The sequence below is a fragment of the Diceros bicornis genome, chromosome 31, assembly GCF_020826845.1.
Source record: "Diceros bicornis minor isolate mBicDic1 chromosome 31, mDicBic1.mat.cur, whole genome shotgun sequence".
NCBI lineage: Eukaryota > Metazoa > Chordata > Mammalia > Perissodactyla > Rhinocerotidae > Diceros > Diceros bicornis.
The window spans coordinates 5,261,505-5,278,377 of NC_080770.1; the positions used below are offsets into that span (position 1 = coordinate 5,261,505).

A 16,873-nucleotide genomic window follows, 5' to 3' on the forward strand; every position below is an offset into this window, starting at 1 on the left:
GGCCAGACACCTGTAGAGAAAGGCATGAGCAGGAACTTCTACTAGTGCACTGAACACAGCTCCCAAACAGTTACCAGGGGATTTTTGCCCCGTGGTACCTCCAGAGAGCATATTATTCTAGAGTAAGAAATCGAGAATAGATCTATAGTTCACCATTTCCCATTAAGACTTAAATTCTGGATTAAAGCTATTTTATCAGATTTAAGTTTATTTAGGTTCATATTACTGGATATCTTTTAAAAATGAAACCTGATCATTATTTTTCATTTTAGGTGCTATGTCAGTTGAAAGGGGGTACACAAATGCTGTGTATAGACAATTCTGGCACGAGAGAACTAAAAACACTTCATTTGGTTCCTCAGTATCAAGACCAAAATAATTGTCTACAGTCAGGTACAAAGTAAATTAATAAAAAAAATTATGTCATATATCATATGTAAGTTGATAAGCAAATATGTTTGGCTTTGTGTATAGAGTAAAAGTGAAATAAGCATTTAGGGTATGAAATAGGCAATTTGGCAAACTTTATAGCCCATGTTAGTGAGCTAAGAACAGAAAAAAATGTATCTTTATAGACTAATTCATGTACATTGTATTGACTATCTCAAATTCTTGGATAGCTGTCCTCTACTTCCGCCAGCTGCAGAGAGCATGTGATCCTAACAGGTGACAATTCATACCACAAGTGGGTGTGCCCAGGGGTGCCTGAGTTGAAACATCAGCCTTTCCCAGATTGGGTGGAGGGTGGGCTATTCAGGTGTGGTATAAACTATAAACATTTTCATGTAGTCAATGAAAACTATCACTCTGCTTTAATCACCATGAGTTTTGAAATAACTTGATCAAATGCTGATTTATCTGACATTCATTTACTCAGAAACTTCTTTAAACTGGCACAATAATAATAAATGACCTACAAGTACTTGCTTATCCTGAAATGCCTTGTGAATAGTTAAAGAAAAATTAAATGACATAGTTTTAGGATTGTGTTTACAAAAGTTAGACACTTATTCTTGAAAACTGGACATCTTTATGTGGACTATATACATAATCGCGTTACTTTAAATCTTAAGTTAATCAGAATATTTCATTATCAGACGACTCACTGACCTTGCCAATAATTTAAATCAATGTTAAATCCAGATGTCATTTCAGTGGACCTTTGGAGTCCAGGGCAAAAACAAAGAGTGTGACTCTGTTCCATCCTGATAGTCTCTTTAACCAGGGACAGATTAAATGCCTTCAAGACATTTACTTTTCTATGATGCAGAAGCAGGGTTGGGGTTTTGACCTCCAGAGCCTTTTGCTACATATGAGCTGCTGATTTTCTGGCTCCATTCCCTGTAGGACAGAGCTGTGTCTGATCCTCTACCCAGGCGGGGAGGGGTTCTTTCCTATTTCCCTTCCCTCTGGCACGTGACAAATCCTAATGCCTTTAGATCCACAGAAGGAGAGGGTTAATATAATGTATTCCAAATCTATTTCCTTGTCATATAATCATAACCCTCCCCCACAGTCTCTTTTGTTACACCATGTACATATTAAATATCACTGTAAAATAAACGTATTCTGTCACCTAAGTCTCAAGGTAACATCACTCAAAGGATGCATAAGCCTGGAGCAGGAAATGTGTTCAGCTGGTGGGTGATTCAGGAGACAAAGACACGTTTCTCCTTGCATTTGGACTCACGAACATGGAAGTTCACAGGGCCCTTAGTGTCCCAGGAGTGTTTTTCTCTGCATCCTTAGGCCAAAGAATCCTTATCAGTGCCGGTGGTTAAGAAGTTTGGTCAAAATAGCCTAATAAGTATTTACATCCTAACAACTTAGTAACCATTTGAAAAAAGAATACACATACATAGAAAGTAGTTTACGTGGTGTCCAACAGATGTCGCTGTGCTGTTTTGAAAATGTAAAATATCCAATGGCTCCCTGGTGAGTCTGCTGTGGCACTCCAGGGCACCGTGGCACAGTTTGGGCACTAGTAACATCTTTTAGCATAGTAGACTATCCCTGGAAGCTCAAGTTAAGTAGCTTTATGACAAAGAAAAAGGGTGTAATAAGTAAAAATAAATAAATAAACTGACCTGAAAGGTTTTATAGAACAAAAAACATAAATAGGATCCAGATAAGTTTAAATGACTTTGCACATGATAAATCCATGATACATTATCATTTTTGTACTTTCTTCCATGTGCAAATGGAAGAGGAATTAGTATATGCTATCAATTAATTTTAATTGTCTTCCTTACAGATGTCCCTAAACCAATGACTACTTTAGTAGGAAGATTTTTGCCAGTACCAGCAAAATTAAATCTCATTACACAACAAGTGAGTCATTATTTTAATAAAAAAAGATGCAATTGTGCATTATTGTTTCTTGAAATTTAGATTGTCAAAGTTGGAATTATTCAGGAAATATAATTTATCCTCCATTTTAAAATCAACAGTGAAACATTTGCCAAGTATTCAACACTTTCACCACTGTGTCAGACACCATGGGAGGAGTGGAGTAAGCCTACAGCACAGTTCCTTGCCAACTCTGTGAAACTTGCCCTTTCCTACAGCCTCCAGACCATCGTTCTGCCCCATCTGCTGAACTTGTCCTTTGTGGGCCTACCATCAGCACATACCACCCACGTGGTCTAGAACATCCCTCATCTTCCTTGATGTTATGGAAATGCTTTTTAAAAGTTGAAAATTCTTTTATGATTATACCATAATATGCATATATTAAATGTAATTATGAGACAAATATCCTCTTTTCACTAAGTCTTGACCTAAAATGTCACCTCCACAGAGAGCCTTTCCTGATTCCCCAGTGTAGACAGCCGGTCACTGTCACAGCACCTGTTTCATTCTCTACATGGTACTTTCACTGTCTTATGTTTTTGGGGTTGGTTTGTCTGCATCCACCCACAGGAGTGCCAGATCCATAGGAGCAGAGATATTGTGAGTCTCGTTTGTCTCTGTGAACTGAGATCTGGGGACAAAGCCTGGCACGTATAGGGCATTCACTCCCCGTTCAGTGGGGTGGGTGCTGGTCTGAGCATGTGGGTTACATCAGTGAGCTAACGCTGAGTGAACCCCCAAAACAAAACACACACCTCTGCCCTCCTGCAGCTTACATTTTAGTGTGGGAGACAGACAATAAGCAAAGCGAATAAATAAGTAAATTAGAATGTATGCTAGGAGAGCAGAGGATGGGCACTGGGAGATGGGGGTTCTGTGGGGAGGAAGGCAGATTGCAAGTTTAAACAGCGTGGTCATGGTTGGCTCCATTGAGAAGGTGACACTTGAGCAAAGTCTCAGAAGAGGGAGTGAGCCATGTGAATATCACATGGAAGAACATTCCAGGCAGGGGGAACAGCACAGCACACGGTCACTCCTGCTGTGGAGACAGCGAGGAGGCCAGTGGGGCTAGGGTGGAGTGAGCAAGAGGAAGGTGGCAGGGAGGAAGTCAAAGGCGATGGAAGGACCGTGGTTTTCACTCTGCTTGAAAGGGGGTTGGCGCGGAGGAGGGGGCAAGGTGACAGCAGTTAAGCCTGGTATTGTAATGATCTCCGTGAGAGATGATGGGGGCTCAGACCACATGGTGGAGGCGAGAAATAGCTTGTCGGGATACTTGGAAGGTTGAGCCAACAGGGCGTGCTGATGGGCTGAATGTGAGAGAAAGAGAGGAGTCGAGGATGCCCCTGAGACTGTCAGCCTGAACAAATGGAAAGATGGAGTGTCCATCAAGAGGAAGGAGATAGTGCAAGTTTTGTGAGGGAGACTAGGAGTTCCATGAGGAATATTAAATCTGAGATGTCTCTTAGCTATCTAAGTGATGATGTCGTGTAGGAGTCAGGGACACAAGTCTGGAGTTCCGAGTGAGGAAGGTCTGGACTGGAGGGCTGGAGTCACCGGCGTATTAAGCCGTGAGACTAGAGGCCATCTCTGAGGCAGTGGGTGTAAATAAATATCTGTTGAGGGAGTAAATAAATGTTTCTCAAATGATACATTAGCCAGGAGGGGAGAGAGCATTAATCAGTGCAGAAGATAGACAAGTCCCAGCAGTGGTCCTAGGAGCGCCTGATGTGGAGTCTCTGTTGATACTGCGTATGAGCCTCCTACCTCCAGGCCTCCTCCACGCCACTGGCTTTCCTTTCTTCACTGTTTCAGCCCCACTCAGACAGGCACACCCTGAACTTGCTCCCCACCTCTAAGATCATGTGCTGGAAATGCCCCTTTGGACCACACCCCCATTCTTTCCACCTCCTCCCCTTCCTTCCTTGGCTGTGTTTATTCTTGTCCCGGTTTTGGCTCCCCCTGACTTCTTATCCAGTGGGACCCTGGGGCAATTGTTTTAGTAATGTATTTGCTGCATCTGTAGAAGCCCCTGCTTCCTTGCCAACTCCCAATTCTGTATGTTCTTTAGAGCCTCGCTACTCAGAGTGTGGTGTGTGGACCAAGAGCACAGGCATCACCTGGGAGCTTGTTAGAAATGCAGAATCTCAGGCCCCACCCCAGACTCACTGAGGCGGAATCTGCATTTTAGCAAGATCCCCAGGTGATTGAGAAGCACCACCTTAGAGTTCACTTTCTTCACTCCTAGGTGGCCAAACTTGCTGAAGAAAGTCATGGATTCCAGCATAAAGTTGCCCTAGATTTGCTACCTACGTAGTACTTAAGAGATCATTTTCTCTGCTTTACTTTGGGGCTAAATAAGCAAAGGGGAAGAAAAGAAATTGTACCTGGTTTATGCAAAAAAGTGCCTCAACTCTGAGAACTGCGAAGCCCTTTCTCCAAAAGAATGCAGAACTCTGTAGGTGTCTGCTGTAAAAGAAGCATGGTTGCAGGAACTTGTGACCACTTCCCTCCCATAAACTGGGTGAGAGGAAAGCAAGCCCCCAGCTCTCGGTCAGGCCCGAGAGAGGGGTCCTGGGGCTGACACTCCCTCATGGGACGCCGGGGGATTTGTAGTGAAGGAGTTGGACCCAGGGTGGTTCTCAGTGTCTTCAGGCCCCAACAGGCAGTGATTACACAGAATTTAACAAGAGGCAGAAGAGAGAAAATGAGGAAGATGAATAAAATGATGTTTTTCCAAGACTATATCTCTTAAACAAAGCTTATTTTTAAATTTCAAGTTTTCAGGGGAGGAAGGGGCAAGGATAGGATGTTTGTGATATATACAAATAATCTCAAAACCAAAGTTAATCCAGTACTTTTAATTTCTTCAAGTTTCTGATAAGAGGAAAATTAGATCTGTGGTGATTTTGCTGCCCTTTCCTTTCCCTGTGAATGTCCTCTGTGAGCCCTGCTAATGAGCAATATAAAGGAAAATAAATGAGAAAGCAGAGGACATGGATAATGTGGAGATTATGACATTGCTTCTGAGTTTGTTAAAACTGACTACAAAATATTTTTGTGAATAGATGAAAAAGTAATGGTTGCCAATGAGGCTTCAGATGTCAAGATGTCTTATACTAAGAATATAATAATTATTAAAGAACATTTTTAGTTTACAGAAATTTGTAATTGAATTTATTTCACAACTTATAGTTCATAAAAATGACAAAGATGTCCATTACAACATCCCTGGCCAGCCACCTGACAGCTGTGTGTATTGCTGGCCAACGTGTTGATGGCCTGGCCTTGCATCCATCACCAGTTTCCCTCTTTGTCTACACAGTCAGGCCTTTCTCAGCCCAGGGCATCCTGTGGCCAGGCTCCTCCAACTCCTGCTGAAAAGCCTAGCCTAGACCCTGCTCAGGTGTTAGTGGAATCATGTGGTAGTAAGGGCCAGACATTGTTGTAAAGGGATTGTGACATAAACCTCTAGAAGAAATAGAATCATTTTTATCTGTACCTAAGGGCTGACTGGATGGAAATTTTAAAACATACTAATTCAAAATATGCTTGCCTTTGACTTTATACAGCTTGATAACGGAGCCTTACCACCTGTAGTCAACGGGTCTACTTTGCCCCCCGGATCAACTCTTCCAGGACCACCCAAAATAACTTTGGCTGGGTAAGGATTAAAAGCAATTAATTGTCGCTTACTTTAAGAGTTTAAAAGGCTCTTGGGTCCATTTGTATTTTTCTTCTAAGTTATAAAATTAGCTTGACCTGCAACCTTCATGACTTCTAAAAAATTATATTTTACATTAACCAGCGACACAATGTTGATGTGCATGTCTGGTTTGTTGTTCCTTAAAGGCTGATCTGTAACCTCCATTTGCTTCTGTTCTGTCTGCTGTGCTGTGTCAGTGTTTCAGAGGCTCGAGCCATTCATAACTCTGTCTTGGTTTCACAGTGGTTTAAACTGAGCTGTTCTATTTCTTTTTTGCTGTCACCAATGTAAGTAATGACATGGCAGTCACTTAACATCGGTGTTGGTGTTAGTGTGCCTTAACAGGCTGCCTCTGCCTGCTGCCTTCCCTGCTGAGTCTGCTCACGCTCTATGGCAGGTGCCAAGGCACACCCCTCCAGGTGGACCGGGACCTGGTCTTGCCATTTTAAAGTCATGTGTATAATTGTAACTAATTAAACTAACAAAGCTGGTTGAAACTCTTTGTGGAGTTAGCATTCACGTGTTAACAGTGGACTGGCGGCCTTTTCCGTTTGTTGAGCCCTTTGGTTGGTTATGGAGATGAATCTATTCCTGCCTCCGAGAGTTTTGGGCACACAACCTAATGCAGTCATTCATGGGTCCTGGAAGAAATCCGCTCAAGCAATTTACAAAATGTAGACTGTGGCCTTAGTGCTTTCTAGGCTCTTGCAGTGTTCTGCCGTCCAGCACATCTTCACTGTGGCTTTGCTAAGTGTGAGCAGAGTTGTTTGGGGGCAGTGTGAAAGGCTAAGTGAGCCACTTGGTAGAGTTCTGGAGGCATACTGGGATTCAATCAACGCTTTCCCCTCTGCATGGTCACTGAGGGGTGTTGGTTGCTCACATGAGTCACTGCTTCAGTTTTAGCAGCTGGTCTTCTGGCTGGTTGTAATACTGTGCCACGTCACTTGATGACTTTCAGTTGATTTAACAGAGTAAGGTGGTACAGAGCCATTCTCCTTGCTTCCCTCTCTTGGTGTGATGGATTGGTGAGGATGCAGTTGCTATTATTGTAAGTGATCTTATCATCATGGCCCTTAACATGTCTGGACAAAACACAAACGACGTAAGCCACTTCTAGATTCTGCTGGTAGCATTACATCTTGGTTACACAGCATGACCTGAGATGGTGCGATCCTGAAGATATTCACTTTATCTCTCTTGTGATCTGGGGGCATCTGGCCAACAGTGTTGCATCACTGTGTGCTTTAGCGTGTCTAGAACATTCAAGGGAAGGAACTTGGTGCTTCTACTACTTTATTTAAAGGGTTGGGTCTCACAGTTATGGTGCCATTTGAGGTTTCTCTGTGGTGCAGCTGATGTACGTTTTCACAGAGGAGCCTTAATGATGGCGTTTCACTGAGGTCTGTTTCTTCTTTTTCCCCTCGTCCTCCTCCTCCTTCTTCTCCTTCTCCTCCTCCTCCTCCTCCTCCTCCTCCTCTCCAGTCTCTACTACGTTTTCTCAATCAGTCACACATTTTTCTTTATTTTGAAGTAATTATGTGGGTTATAAAATGTTTTTCTATTGTAAATGATGTGCCAGGAACAATATGTGCTTTGTGTTTGTATTTTTTTGCTGCAAATAATTACTTGATTTGCTGTTGCTCCCTTGAGTCAGCCCTGATGATTGTTATGTCAACATCCACAGCACTGCTGGTATACTGGAATCTCTCCCAATTTGTTATTGTGGTAAGGGAGCTGTCAGAAATCTGTTAGCTGGTTGTTTCATTCTGTATGAGTTCCCAACCATGACTAATTTGCTATATCTTTTCACCTCTTAGATACTTCATAGCCTCTTTTTGACTTCCGCAAGTTAACAAGGTCAAACTAGGTCTGAAGACATCAGAAAGGAAACTCTGTCAGCACAATATGGTTCACACGTTTCTAACCTAACTAGTGGAGGACATAGAGGCAGGTCAGCTTGGGCCTTACAGCCAACAGTCATCATTCTCTAGAGTCAAATGGGGAACTGGCTAACTTATTAACTAGCTTATCATATTAATAAACATCCTTTTAATAAAAATTCATGTCCTGTGACTCTGGATAGCTTTAGTAATCTGATTACCCATCAGGTATTAATGTGAATTCTGATACATCATTGGTGCTATTATTTTTGGTAACATAATGAACATTATAACAAAGAATATTCAAGAGTCTGCTTCTCTGGAAATTTTTTTCTTAAAGGTGAGGTCATATCTCATTGTGGAACAGTTTATTTACAGTGCTTTTCTGAGGCAGAGTTGTCCAGATCTCTTCTAACTCTTTAATTTTCAGATTGGCATAGAGGGTAGTTAAATATTATTAGAGTCATGGAAGTTTTTTCCCAGTTTAGTTTCCATTACAATCAACTTCTCCCCTACTGTCCCCTCATGCACTCTGTGCTCATTCCTAATGTGGTATCTTTGCTCATGCTGTTATTTCAACTGAAACATCCTTTCGACCAATGATAATAAAATCTCACAACCTTAAAAGTTGAAGTCAAGTTCTACTTCCTTCAAAAGTATTTTGTTTTGTTTTAACTTCTCCCATCTATATTAAACTATTCTGTCTCTGAATTTTATACATTTACAATCAGTATCAAACAACTTGACAGTTGATTATATAATATCATTTGTACTCTAATTTTCAATTGTATGTGTTGCATGTCCCAAATTATTTGGTGGATTCCTTCAGCACAGGCACTGTAAATTTAAAAGGTGTTTTTTTTGGTGTCTGCTGAAGCACTTATCACAGACCTGGCCGCATGATGATCCCTTAGTAAATGCCTGTTGGCATCTTCCTGACACTGTGGATACTCATTGAACTGCACTCCTTCCTTCCACAATTATGGCAGGTCACCACTGGAATGTCCCCATATGTACCCACCCCATTTTTGAAGGAAGGAGTTTTGGTTCCTCTGGACAGGCAGTGCCAGGCCACTCTGTGCCCCATTTCAGGGGCAGGGCTGAGCGGGCTGAGGGAAGAGCAGTGCAGTAGGTGTCCACACCCCTCCTCTGAACAGCCTGTGTCTGATCCAAGATGGATGGGCCAGGGCTGGGTTAGGCAGACCCTCCACCTCTGGGCACCCACGAGGGTGGAAAGCTGCAACTCCCCTATCTATAAAGGGAAAAAGTAAACTCGATGAATAATAAATTAATATAGCATTCAGTAGCATAGTGTGAGGACATTATCTTAAAAATGGGAGGCTTGTCCAGAAGAAGTAACAATGAGCAGCTCATCTGTCAGTCAGGTACTATTAGCTGTTTCAAAGAGAGGAGAGGATTGTCACTAAACAGAAGCACAGACGGTGAGAATAGTGGTGGAGGACCGATAGGTCAAGCATGTCAGAGCAGGGGGAGTCCATGCCGGAGCAGAGGGATGGACGGGCTGAGCTAAGGTTTAGGACTGCCCCCAATCCTGACTCAAGACAGCGGAGTGTGCAGGGGCACAGAGTCCAGGGCAAAGAGCTCGCCCAGCACTCTCTTCAGCGCATTTGTATTAGTTAGGACCATAGAGCAAATGGTACAGAGTAGTTCCTGTGCTCTGTGTGGCGACAGGAGCTGTCAGAAGCATTAACTGTGCGCCCAGTACTGTTGTAGTTCCTGTAGGGACCCAAGACCAGGTGTGTCCCTGCCCAGGAGCAGCCGGGGTTGCAGACAGGAAGTCTGCGCACTATCTCGAGGAGCACGCTGCCAAATGAGATGGCCACACACGCCCCAGGCAGGCAGCTGGTGCTTTTACAAGTGCCCTCCTTTTCACCCAAATCTATTAAACTTCTTACATTGCTAATATTCTGAGTTCTCTCAGTGAGCAGTATTCCTAAGCAACGCTTGGGAACTTTTCCTGATTTTTTAACCCACAGCTGCCTCTCATGTTTAGCAGCATCCAGGACATGTTTGTCTCTCCTCCGCTGATGCCCCTGACGATGGCTTCTGGGCGAATCCTCAAACAGTTAGGCGGGAGGTCCCCAGTGACCCCATGATACACTTGAATGTGCTGTGGCATTGTTGGTAGTACTTACAGTGCGGACAGCTCTAACAGTGCTGTAACAATACGAACGGTGGTTTATCTATTGTTCTGTAATTCATACTTTCCAATAGTGATCAGATTTTAGAAAATACGAAAAATAAGTATAAAAAGAGCGACTTGGCATGGGGGGCCACAGACAATTAGGGTTTAAACAGATCAAGGGAAGAAACTCCTAGAAGGCTTCCTGGGGAGGGGACAGCAATAGGATCCTGCTCTGCACCCCCAGCTGGATCTCTGGGCACACAGGCTGGTTCTATCATGTCATGAATTTGCCTGCTACTCCCATTTCATGATCAGGCCCCTATAAATAATACCTATAACTATCTGGTGTTGATATTTTCAATATTTGTTCAAAAACACCAGATGCTTAGCTAATTCCCTTTTTAAAGAGTAACAATCTGAATACATTTTCTTTTTTAATCTTTGTAGAGTAACTCTTAGTTCATGGGACACAAAGTCTAAAAAGCCATGTAACTGTACCAAATCCCAGTGTCTGAAATTGTAAGTAATCACAATCCTTCGTTATTAAATAGAAATAAGGTTGTTTAGAAGTCCATAAGTGGAGCAGACTCCAGACCATCCTAGATGGCTAGCAGTGTACATGCTACAGTTAAGACTCGACAGCCGTCCTGCGGCTCGTCGTGAGCCAGAGCGACGAGAAGCCGCACTCTCTGCATAAACCTGGGTCAGATCTTTTGGTGTTATCTTGACCAATTCCCTTAGTAAAGGACACCGCCTGTACCTCAAGTGGTGTAATTTTCTTGGGTTTTGGTTTACATTCTCTAGCCCCTCAGACAAGTGCTAAACACAGCATCCTTGTTGAGCGTTAACTGTAACATTTCCACATCCTAATTTTTAAAAGTTTGATGAATTGGTTTATTCTATATTGAATTTTCTCAGACAAATTCTCCCCTGGGAGGCTCGGTCGGGGGAGGTGGTAGGGCAGATTGTGAAGCAGAATGGTGGGCCAGGGTAGACAGTACGGCTGGGATAGAAGGTGGATCTGATCGCCATGATTGACAGCACTGTGAACTTGAGCTTCCTTTCCCACCCCACCAAATGTAGACTCAGTTATTCGTGTTGTCTGCCCTGCTCTCAGCTTTAGCTATACGCTGCTCATTTTCTGCCCTGAATGCCTACCCAGCTCTAAGTTACATGTTGGAAGGGGAGAATACATCCTGGTATCAATGTCTAACAACCCTAACCACAATCTCCACGTGATTTTTCCATTGCAGAGCTCCTGCTGAAGTCACTGAGAGCTCCATTGATGGGACAGTGATGTGGGGGTGCAGAAGTGGGTAAAAATCCAGAAGTCCGTGAAACTTGATTCACAAAACAAAACTGAAAAAACAAATTGATTTTTTTAAAGTTAAAGCTGAAATCTAGGGTTGACTGTATGTAAATATTTGAGCTGTCATTTGTTTAGCCTGTGAACACGAGTCGTATACCTCTATGAACAGTGGAGACGCCATGAGACAACTGATCAGAAACTCTAAAAACACAGCTCTGGGTGAGGAGGAAGGAGAACAGAGGGAAAAGCCTGGACCATGAGACACTGTCAAGCCAGAGTGGCCTGCCCAGATGGAAACTTCTGATGTGGTGGAGGAGGAGGTCGTAGTGTCTAGAGTGGACAGAGCCAGGAGGGGAGTGGGCTCCTTTGGACAGGGACTCCTTACTGTAGTCTGGGTTTGAGGCCTGGGGAGGCCCACTAACCCATGAAGCCTAGAGCCAGGTGTAGACAATAACTGGGGACAAAGTGAAGTAACCCCTAAGGCCTTGGAAATAAGACGAGTCTCCAAGAAGTGTTTAACTTACTGATTACCTCACAATGGAAGGCCACAGAAATAGCTTCTTGCCTAGAAGCAGCTTTCCAGATTAATCGGTGACTGACACACTAAAGAAAGAATTTACCATCACAAGGGCCCTTGGTCAGCATTGGAACAAAGGGAAGGGAGGTTCAGAGTGTGTCTAGTGCTGTCCAGAGAAAGGAGGTGCTGTCTCTGGGGGACATGGGCACCGCCTGCTCCAGAGAAGTGCTGTGTGCTGTACAGGAGACTCCGGCCCTCACGTGACTGCACCTCTAATTCCTGTTCAACATGCAGCCATTGACCGGTGGTGCAGCTTCCTCGGTAGCTCTATCCTGAGAAGCAAGGGGCCTTGATTAGAGGATGTGAACATTATGGGCACTGCAGGGGATGTTGTTTCCACCATAAATTAACACGTGGTATTCTGATGCGTGAACTTATGCTGGTGGCAACACCACTCTGTCTCTCCAAGTGTGCCACAGGTACTCGTGTTGGAAAACTTGGGCACGGGAGCAAACGTAAGGAGCAGATTCACCATTGCTTGCTTCACTAGCGAGTATGGCATAATCACCATTAATAACTTTTAGTTTTCTTTACCTTTTTACTCCCTGAAACTAAGTCGTGTTCCCAAGGCAATGGAATATAATTTTTTTAGGGTGCATTTGTCCTACTTTGTTGGGAGTTGCTACTGGAAAAAGGTCAAGAGGGATTACTACTAATTCGCCATTAATAAAGAGAAAAACACATTATTGTTTTTTTTTTAAATCAAAGTGATACATACACCTGGATAAAAATTGGCGCCTATAGCCAGATTGTGATGGAAAGTAATAGTACCCTGCCCCACTTCTCCCGTTCTCTGGACTCCTCCCTAGATGCTACTGTTTTACTGACTGCTGTTTTCAGGCTCTCTGGGGATGGCCTCCACGTCTGTGAAGATTATCTGTTGCCTTCTTGCCGTGGTAGACAAGGGTTCCAGTCTTTGTGCTCATCCCCCTTCACCTTCCTCCTCCAAATAGAGCCAGAGACACCCTTTTTAGCTCCTCTCCTGGTTACCCTTGAAACTTTAAATAATATACTTCAACCTTTTGTTGTTATTCCATTAGCCATAAAAAGTTAGGAATTATTTTTAAATGATAAAATTAATCTGTATAATTAAAATGGTATTGATGTAAATGTAATAAAAAGGTAGATAAATGGTTTGTAATTTTTTATTGAAAATTTATTGATTATTGAAAAATGATTGTAAGATTTTTAAAGTAGGTCACTTCTACCTTTCCATCACTGTTGCATATGCCTTAATAATTTTTATGTATTTTTAAACATGGATTTTCTTCATAATTCGTTTATTAAAGCATTGATTCTGAAACCCACTTTTATAACAGGACTTTTCGATCTAGGCAGCAACATAAGCGTTCAATTCTGGACCTTTGGACGGTAATCTCACAGAGTGAGAAGGAAGGAGCCCTCTTCAGTGGAATGGACAGAGGTCTCTTCCTTGCTCATGAGCACTCTGAAAGGAGGAATTAGTTTTATATTATGAGTATAGATCTTTTTCCAGACAGTTTTAATTATCCCTTCCAAATATTGCCTTTAAACAAATTCAAACTTAGTTTTTAAAGTATCATCCATTCCAGTTCAATTTATACTGAGATATTGGGTGGGATTTCTTGGGAGCAGTTATATCATCTACCTTTTTTGTTACCCTAATCAAATCTAAATCAAGATTTTAATCATAGATTGGGCAGTCTGGTTTTTCAAGTGGCCTTTTGTCTCTGATTAACCATATTGATTAATTATTTAATTAATTATAATTAATTAACCAGAATTCTGTGAAATAGAAGGTCAAATATAGATGGTCTTTTTGTGTGTGTGTGAGGAGGACCAGCCCTGAGCTAACATCTGTCAATCCTCCTCTTTTTTGCTGAGGAAGACTGGCGCTGGGCTAACATCCATGCCCATCTTCCTCTACTTCATACGGGATGCCACCACAGCATGGCTTAACAAGCAGTGCGTCAGTTCGCACCCAGGATCCGAACCAGCGAACCCCGGGCCGCCGCAGCAGAGCGCGCGCACGTCACCGCTTGCACCACCGGGCGGCCCCTAGATGGTCATTTTTATAGTCTCTTGTTCCTTACTCACACTTTTGATTCCTTCTTTTGTATTTTAAAACATTACGTACGTAATTTATATTCTACAGCTTGTAATTGTAATATTTAAAGTCTTTGCTTGTCTGATTCTGGTGTTTGCTTCTTCTCTTGAGTTTTCACTAATTTTGGCTTGTTACCTCATATATTTTGTGTGGTATTTTTTTATTGTGAATTATAATAATTGAAACTGTATATGTAGGAATTCTTGAGGTTGGCTTGAAGGTGCATTCCTTCAGAGAAAGTTTGTATTTGCTTCTACTTGGGGCTTGGTGGCACTTCCAATTCGGACAACTTAAAATTTTTGGCTAAGAATTTTTTTAGGCCACACAATTAGTATGAATTCAGGTCTCAAACCCAAGTGAGCCCCTCCTCCCAAGCCAATGCCCAGATGGACGCATGTTCTAGCCCTTTCTTTTGCAGGGCATTTTGTCCTAGTGCACTCTTTGAGTGGGTATTGACCCTCCACTGTTCCGGCTCTGTGTATAGACCTTGGAGCTGATGCCCTGTCTTGAGCATGCCCTAGGCTTTGGGTTAATTTATAGAAAACACTTAGAGCAATGGCGGGCATATTGTAAATGTTCTTATAAGTGTTTGCCAATACTATTATAATTGTCATCCCCCCTTCTTCCTCCGTGTCACAGTTCAAACCAAAGCCTTTGGTTGTTGGGATCATCAGAGGCCCTAGGACAGCTGCAGGCTTCAGCTTTCACTTGCCCCTCTGAATTTTTGTTTCTCTTTTATTTTTTGGCCTCTGAGGGGTTTCCTTAATTTTTTACCAGCTCGAATTTACATCTAAAAAGGTTTTAAATATTTAATCCAATGTTTTAAAGTGTTTTATAGCAAGGGATTTGTCAGGATGGCCAATGAATTAAGAATGAATTTAGAATAGATGTCATCTTAGGTCTTTTCAAACACTAAGACTCTCAAGTTCTAGGATACAGTGTGCCTGTGGGAAGTGAACATACCATAGGGCATCACAGGTATTTTCTTGAACAGTATTCCCACCTTCTCATTAAGTGACAGAGTAGGATTACCCAAAAAGTGTTGGAATGTTGCCAGCCTGCCACCACTGAAACAATCTATGCCTCGCGGACAGCATCTTTAACAGAGTGATGCTCATTCAGTGTTTCACAGACAAAAGGGGCTGCCAAACCTCAAGTGATGCCTGTGGATGTGGTTTCCTGGGCAACAGTGAGAGTAGACTGAAGAAGGAGGACAATGCAAATACCTAGTAAGAGAATGCATAGACTGTGTGTAACGGTGATAGCAAAGCATGAACTCACAGGAATAAGGCGTACTCTGAAAGACCACCATCCACATTTGTTCATCAACCTGCAGACAGTTTGATTTTCTGCCATTGAAGACGTGGGACCTTTAAGTCTGTCTTGACCGACCCTCCAAGTTGGGGAGCCTGAGGCCAGAGGACTGTGCTCTTCTAGCGCTCTTCTTGCTGCTGCCTCTAATGCTGTGACCAACGTGAGCAGACCAGTCTGGGCCTTAGGAGAGGAAAGCAATTTTGCATAGAAGGGAAAGTTCTTGTAAGTGGTAAGAAGGGAGTGGGAGTTTGCTCAGGGGCCAAGGTGTGTATCCTGACCCAAGACATGGGTTTTCAACCCAGTCCACACTCAACCCTGAGAAAAGGGCACATATGCACGACTGTTAAGTCTCATGAAGATGAGGACTTCGCTTTATTTACCACTGTATGTCTAGTGTCTAGTATGAGGTCTGATGTCTACTGGGCACTCGACACATGGCTTAAAGTGAGCGGTGACTCTTGACCAGAAGTTTTTAATTTAATGCAAAATTATCACTTGTCTTTATTATTAGTGCCTTTTGTTCTATCCATATCCCAAGGTTGAATAATTGTGCTGTTAGAATTCTTCTAAAAGTTTTAAAGGTTTGCTTCTCACCATTGAGGGCTTAATGCACCTGGAATTGATTTTGGTGAATAGCATTAGGTAGGGATCTCATTTCATTTTTTTCCATAATTACAATTAATTGTACAGCACCATTTATTGCAATGCATTTACTGTGATGCATTCCCTGTCAGCTGTCAGGGTTTGATGTACATTTGTGGGTCTAGTTCTAGGTTCTCAATCCTGTTCCATGCATAGATCCCACTTCTTAGTCGCAATGATTTGTCTGTGAATTTCCTTCACGTTTGTATTTAAATAATCATCTTATCTGCAAATAAGAACCAAGATATCTTTTCCATATTTATAGTCTTTTCCTTTTCCTTGCCTTATCATCTTAGCTAGGACCTCTACTGCAGAGTGAGTGGAAGTGCTAGTATTGGGCATTGTTGGCTTGCTCCTGATTTTAATAGAAATACGTCTAAAATTCCCTTGCCCTGCCCTAAATAACGTATTTGCTGTAGGTTTTTGATAGATACTCTGTACTAGGTAGAATATATGTTCAGATGCTATAACAAAGACTCTAAACTACAGCCATTTCAGGGCTCGTGTGGCAGCTCATCAGAATTAGTGTCTCAGCCTCCTTTATCAGTTACTCTGCCATCCTCAGTGGAGTGCTTCCATTCTGTGGGCTAAGAAGACTGCCCCAGCTCCCACCATCACATCCATTCCAGCCGCTGGGGAGGAGAAAAGAGCAGGGTGAAGACACACTCCTCACCTTTCAAGTCATAACCGGCAATTGCCATAATCACTTTGATTCATGCTTCATTGGCCAGACTTAGTCAAGTGGTCAGAGCGAGCTATGTAGAAAGCTGGGAAATGTGACTGTCTTGAGTGGAGTTAACCACGTGCTCAACTAAAATTGGTGTCACTGTAGAGTAAAGGGAGAGTGGATGCTGCAGACAACCT

The 16,873-nt window shown here is 42.7% G+C and overlaps 1 protein-coding gene across 1 annotated transcript in view; it reads left to right on the forward strand.

Annotated features, from left to right (window-relative positions):
* The window catches only part of TESMIN (testis expressed metallothionein like protein), a 38,319-nt gene that overhangs the window by 5,312 nt on the left and 16,134 nt on the right, over nt 1–16,873 (forward strand). The window contains exons 3-5 of the mRNA XM_058527348.1: nt 273–393; nt 2,255–2,331; nt 5,922–6,013. Of these exons, the coding sequence (XP_058383331.1) occupies nt 273–393; nt 2,255–2,331; nt 5,922–6,013 (290 nt within the window). The remainder of the gene's footprint in view (nt 1–272; nt 394–2,254; nt 2,332–5,921; nt 6,014–16,873) is intronic.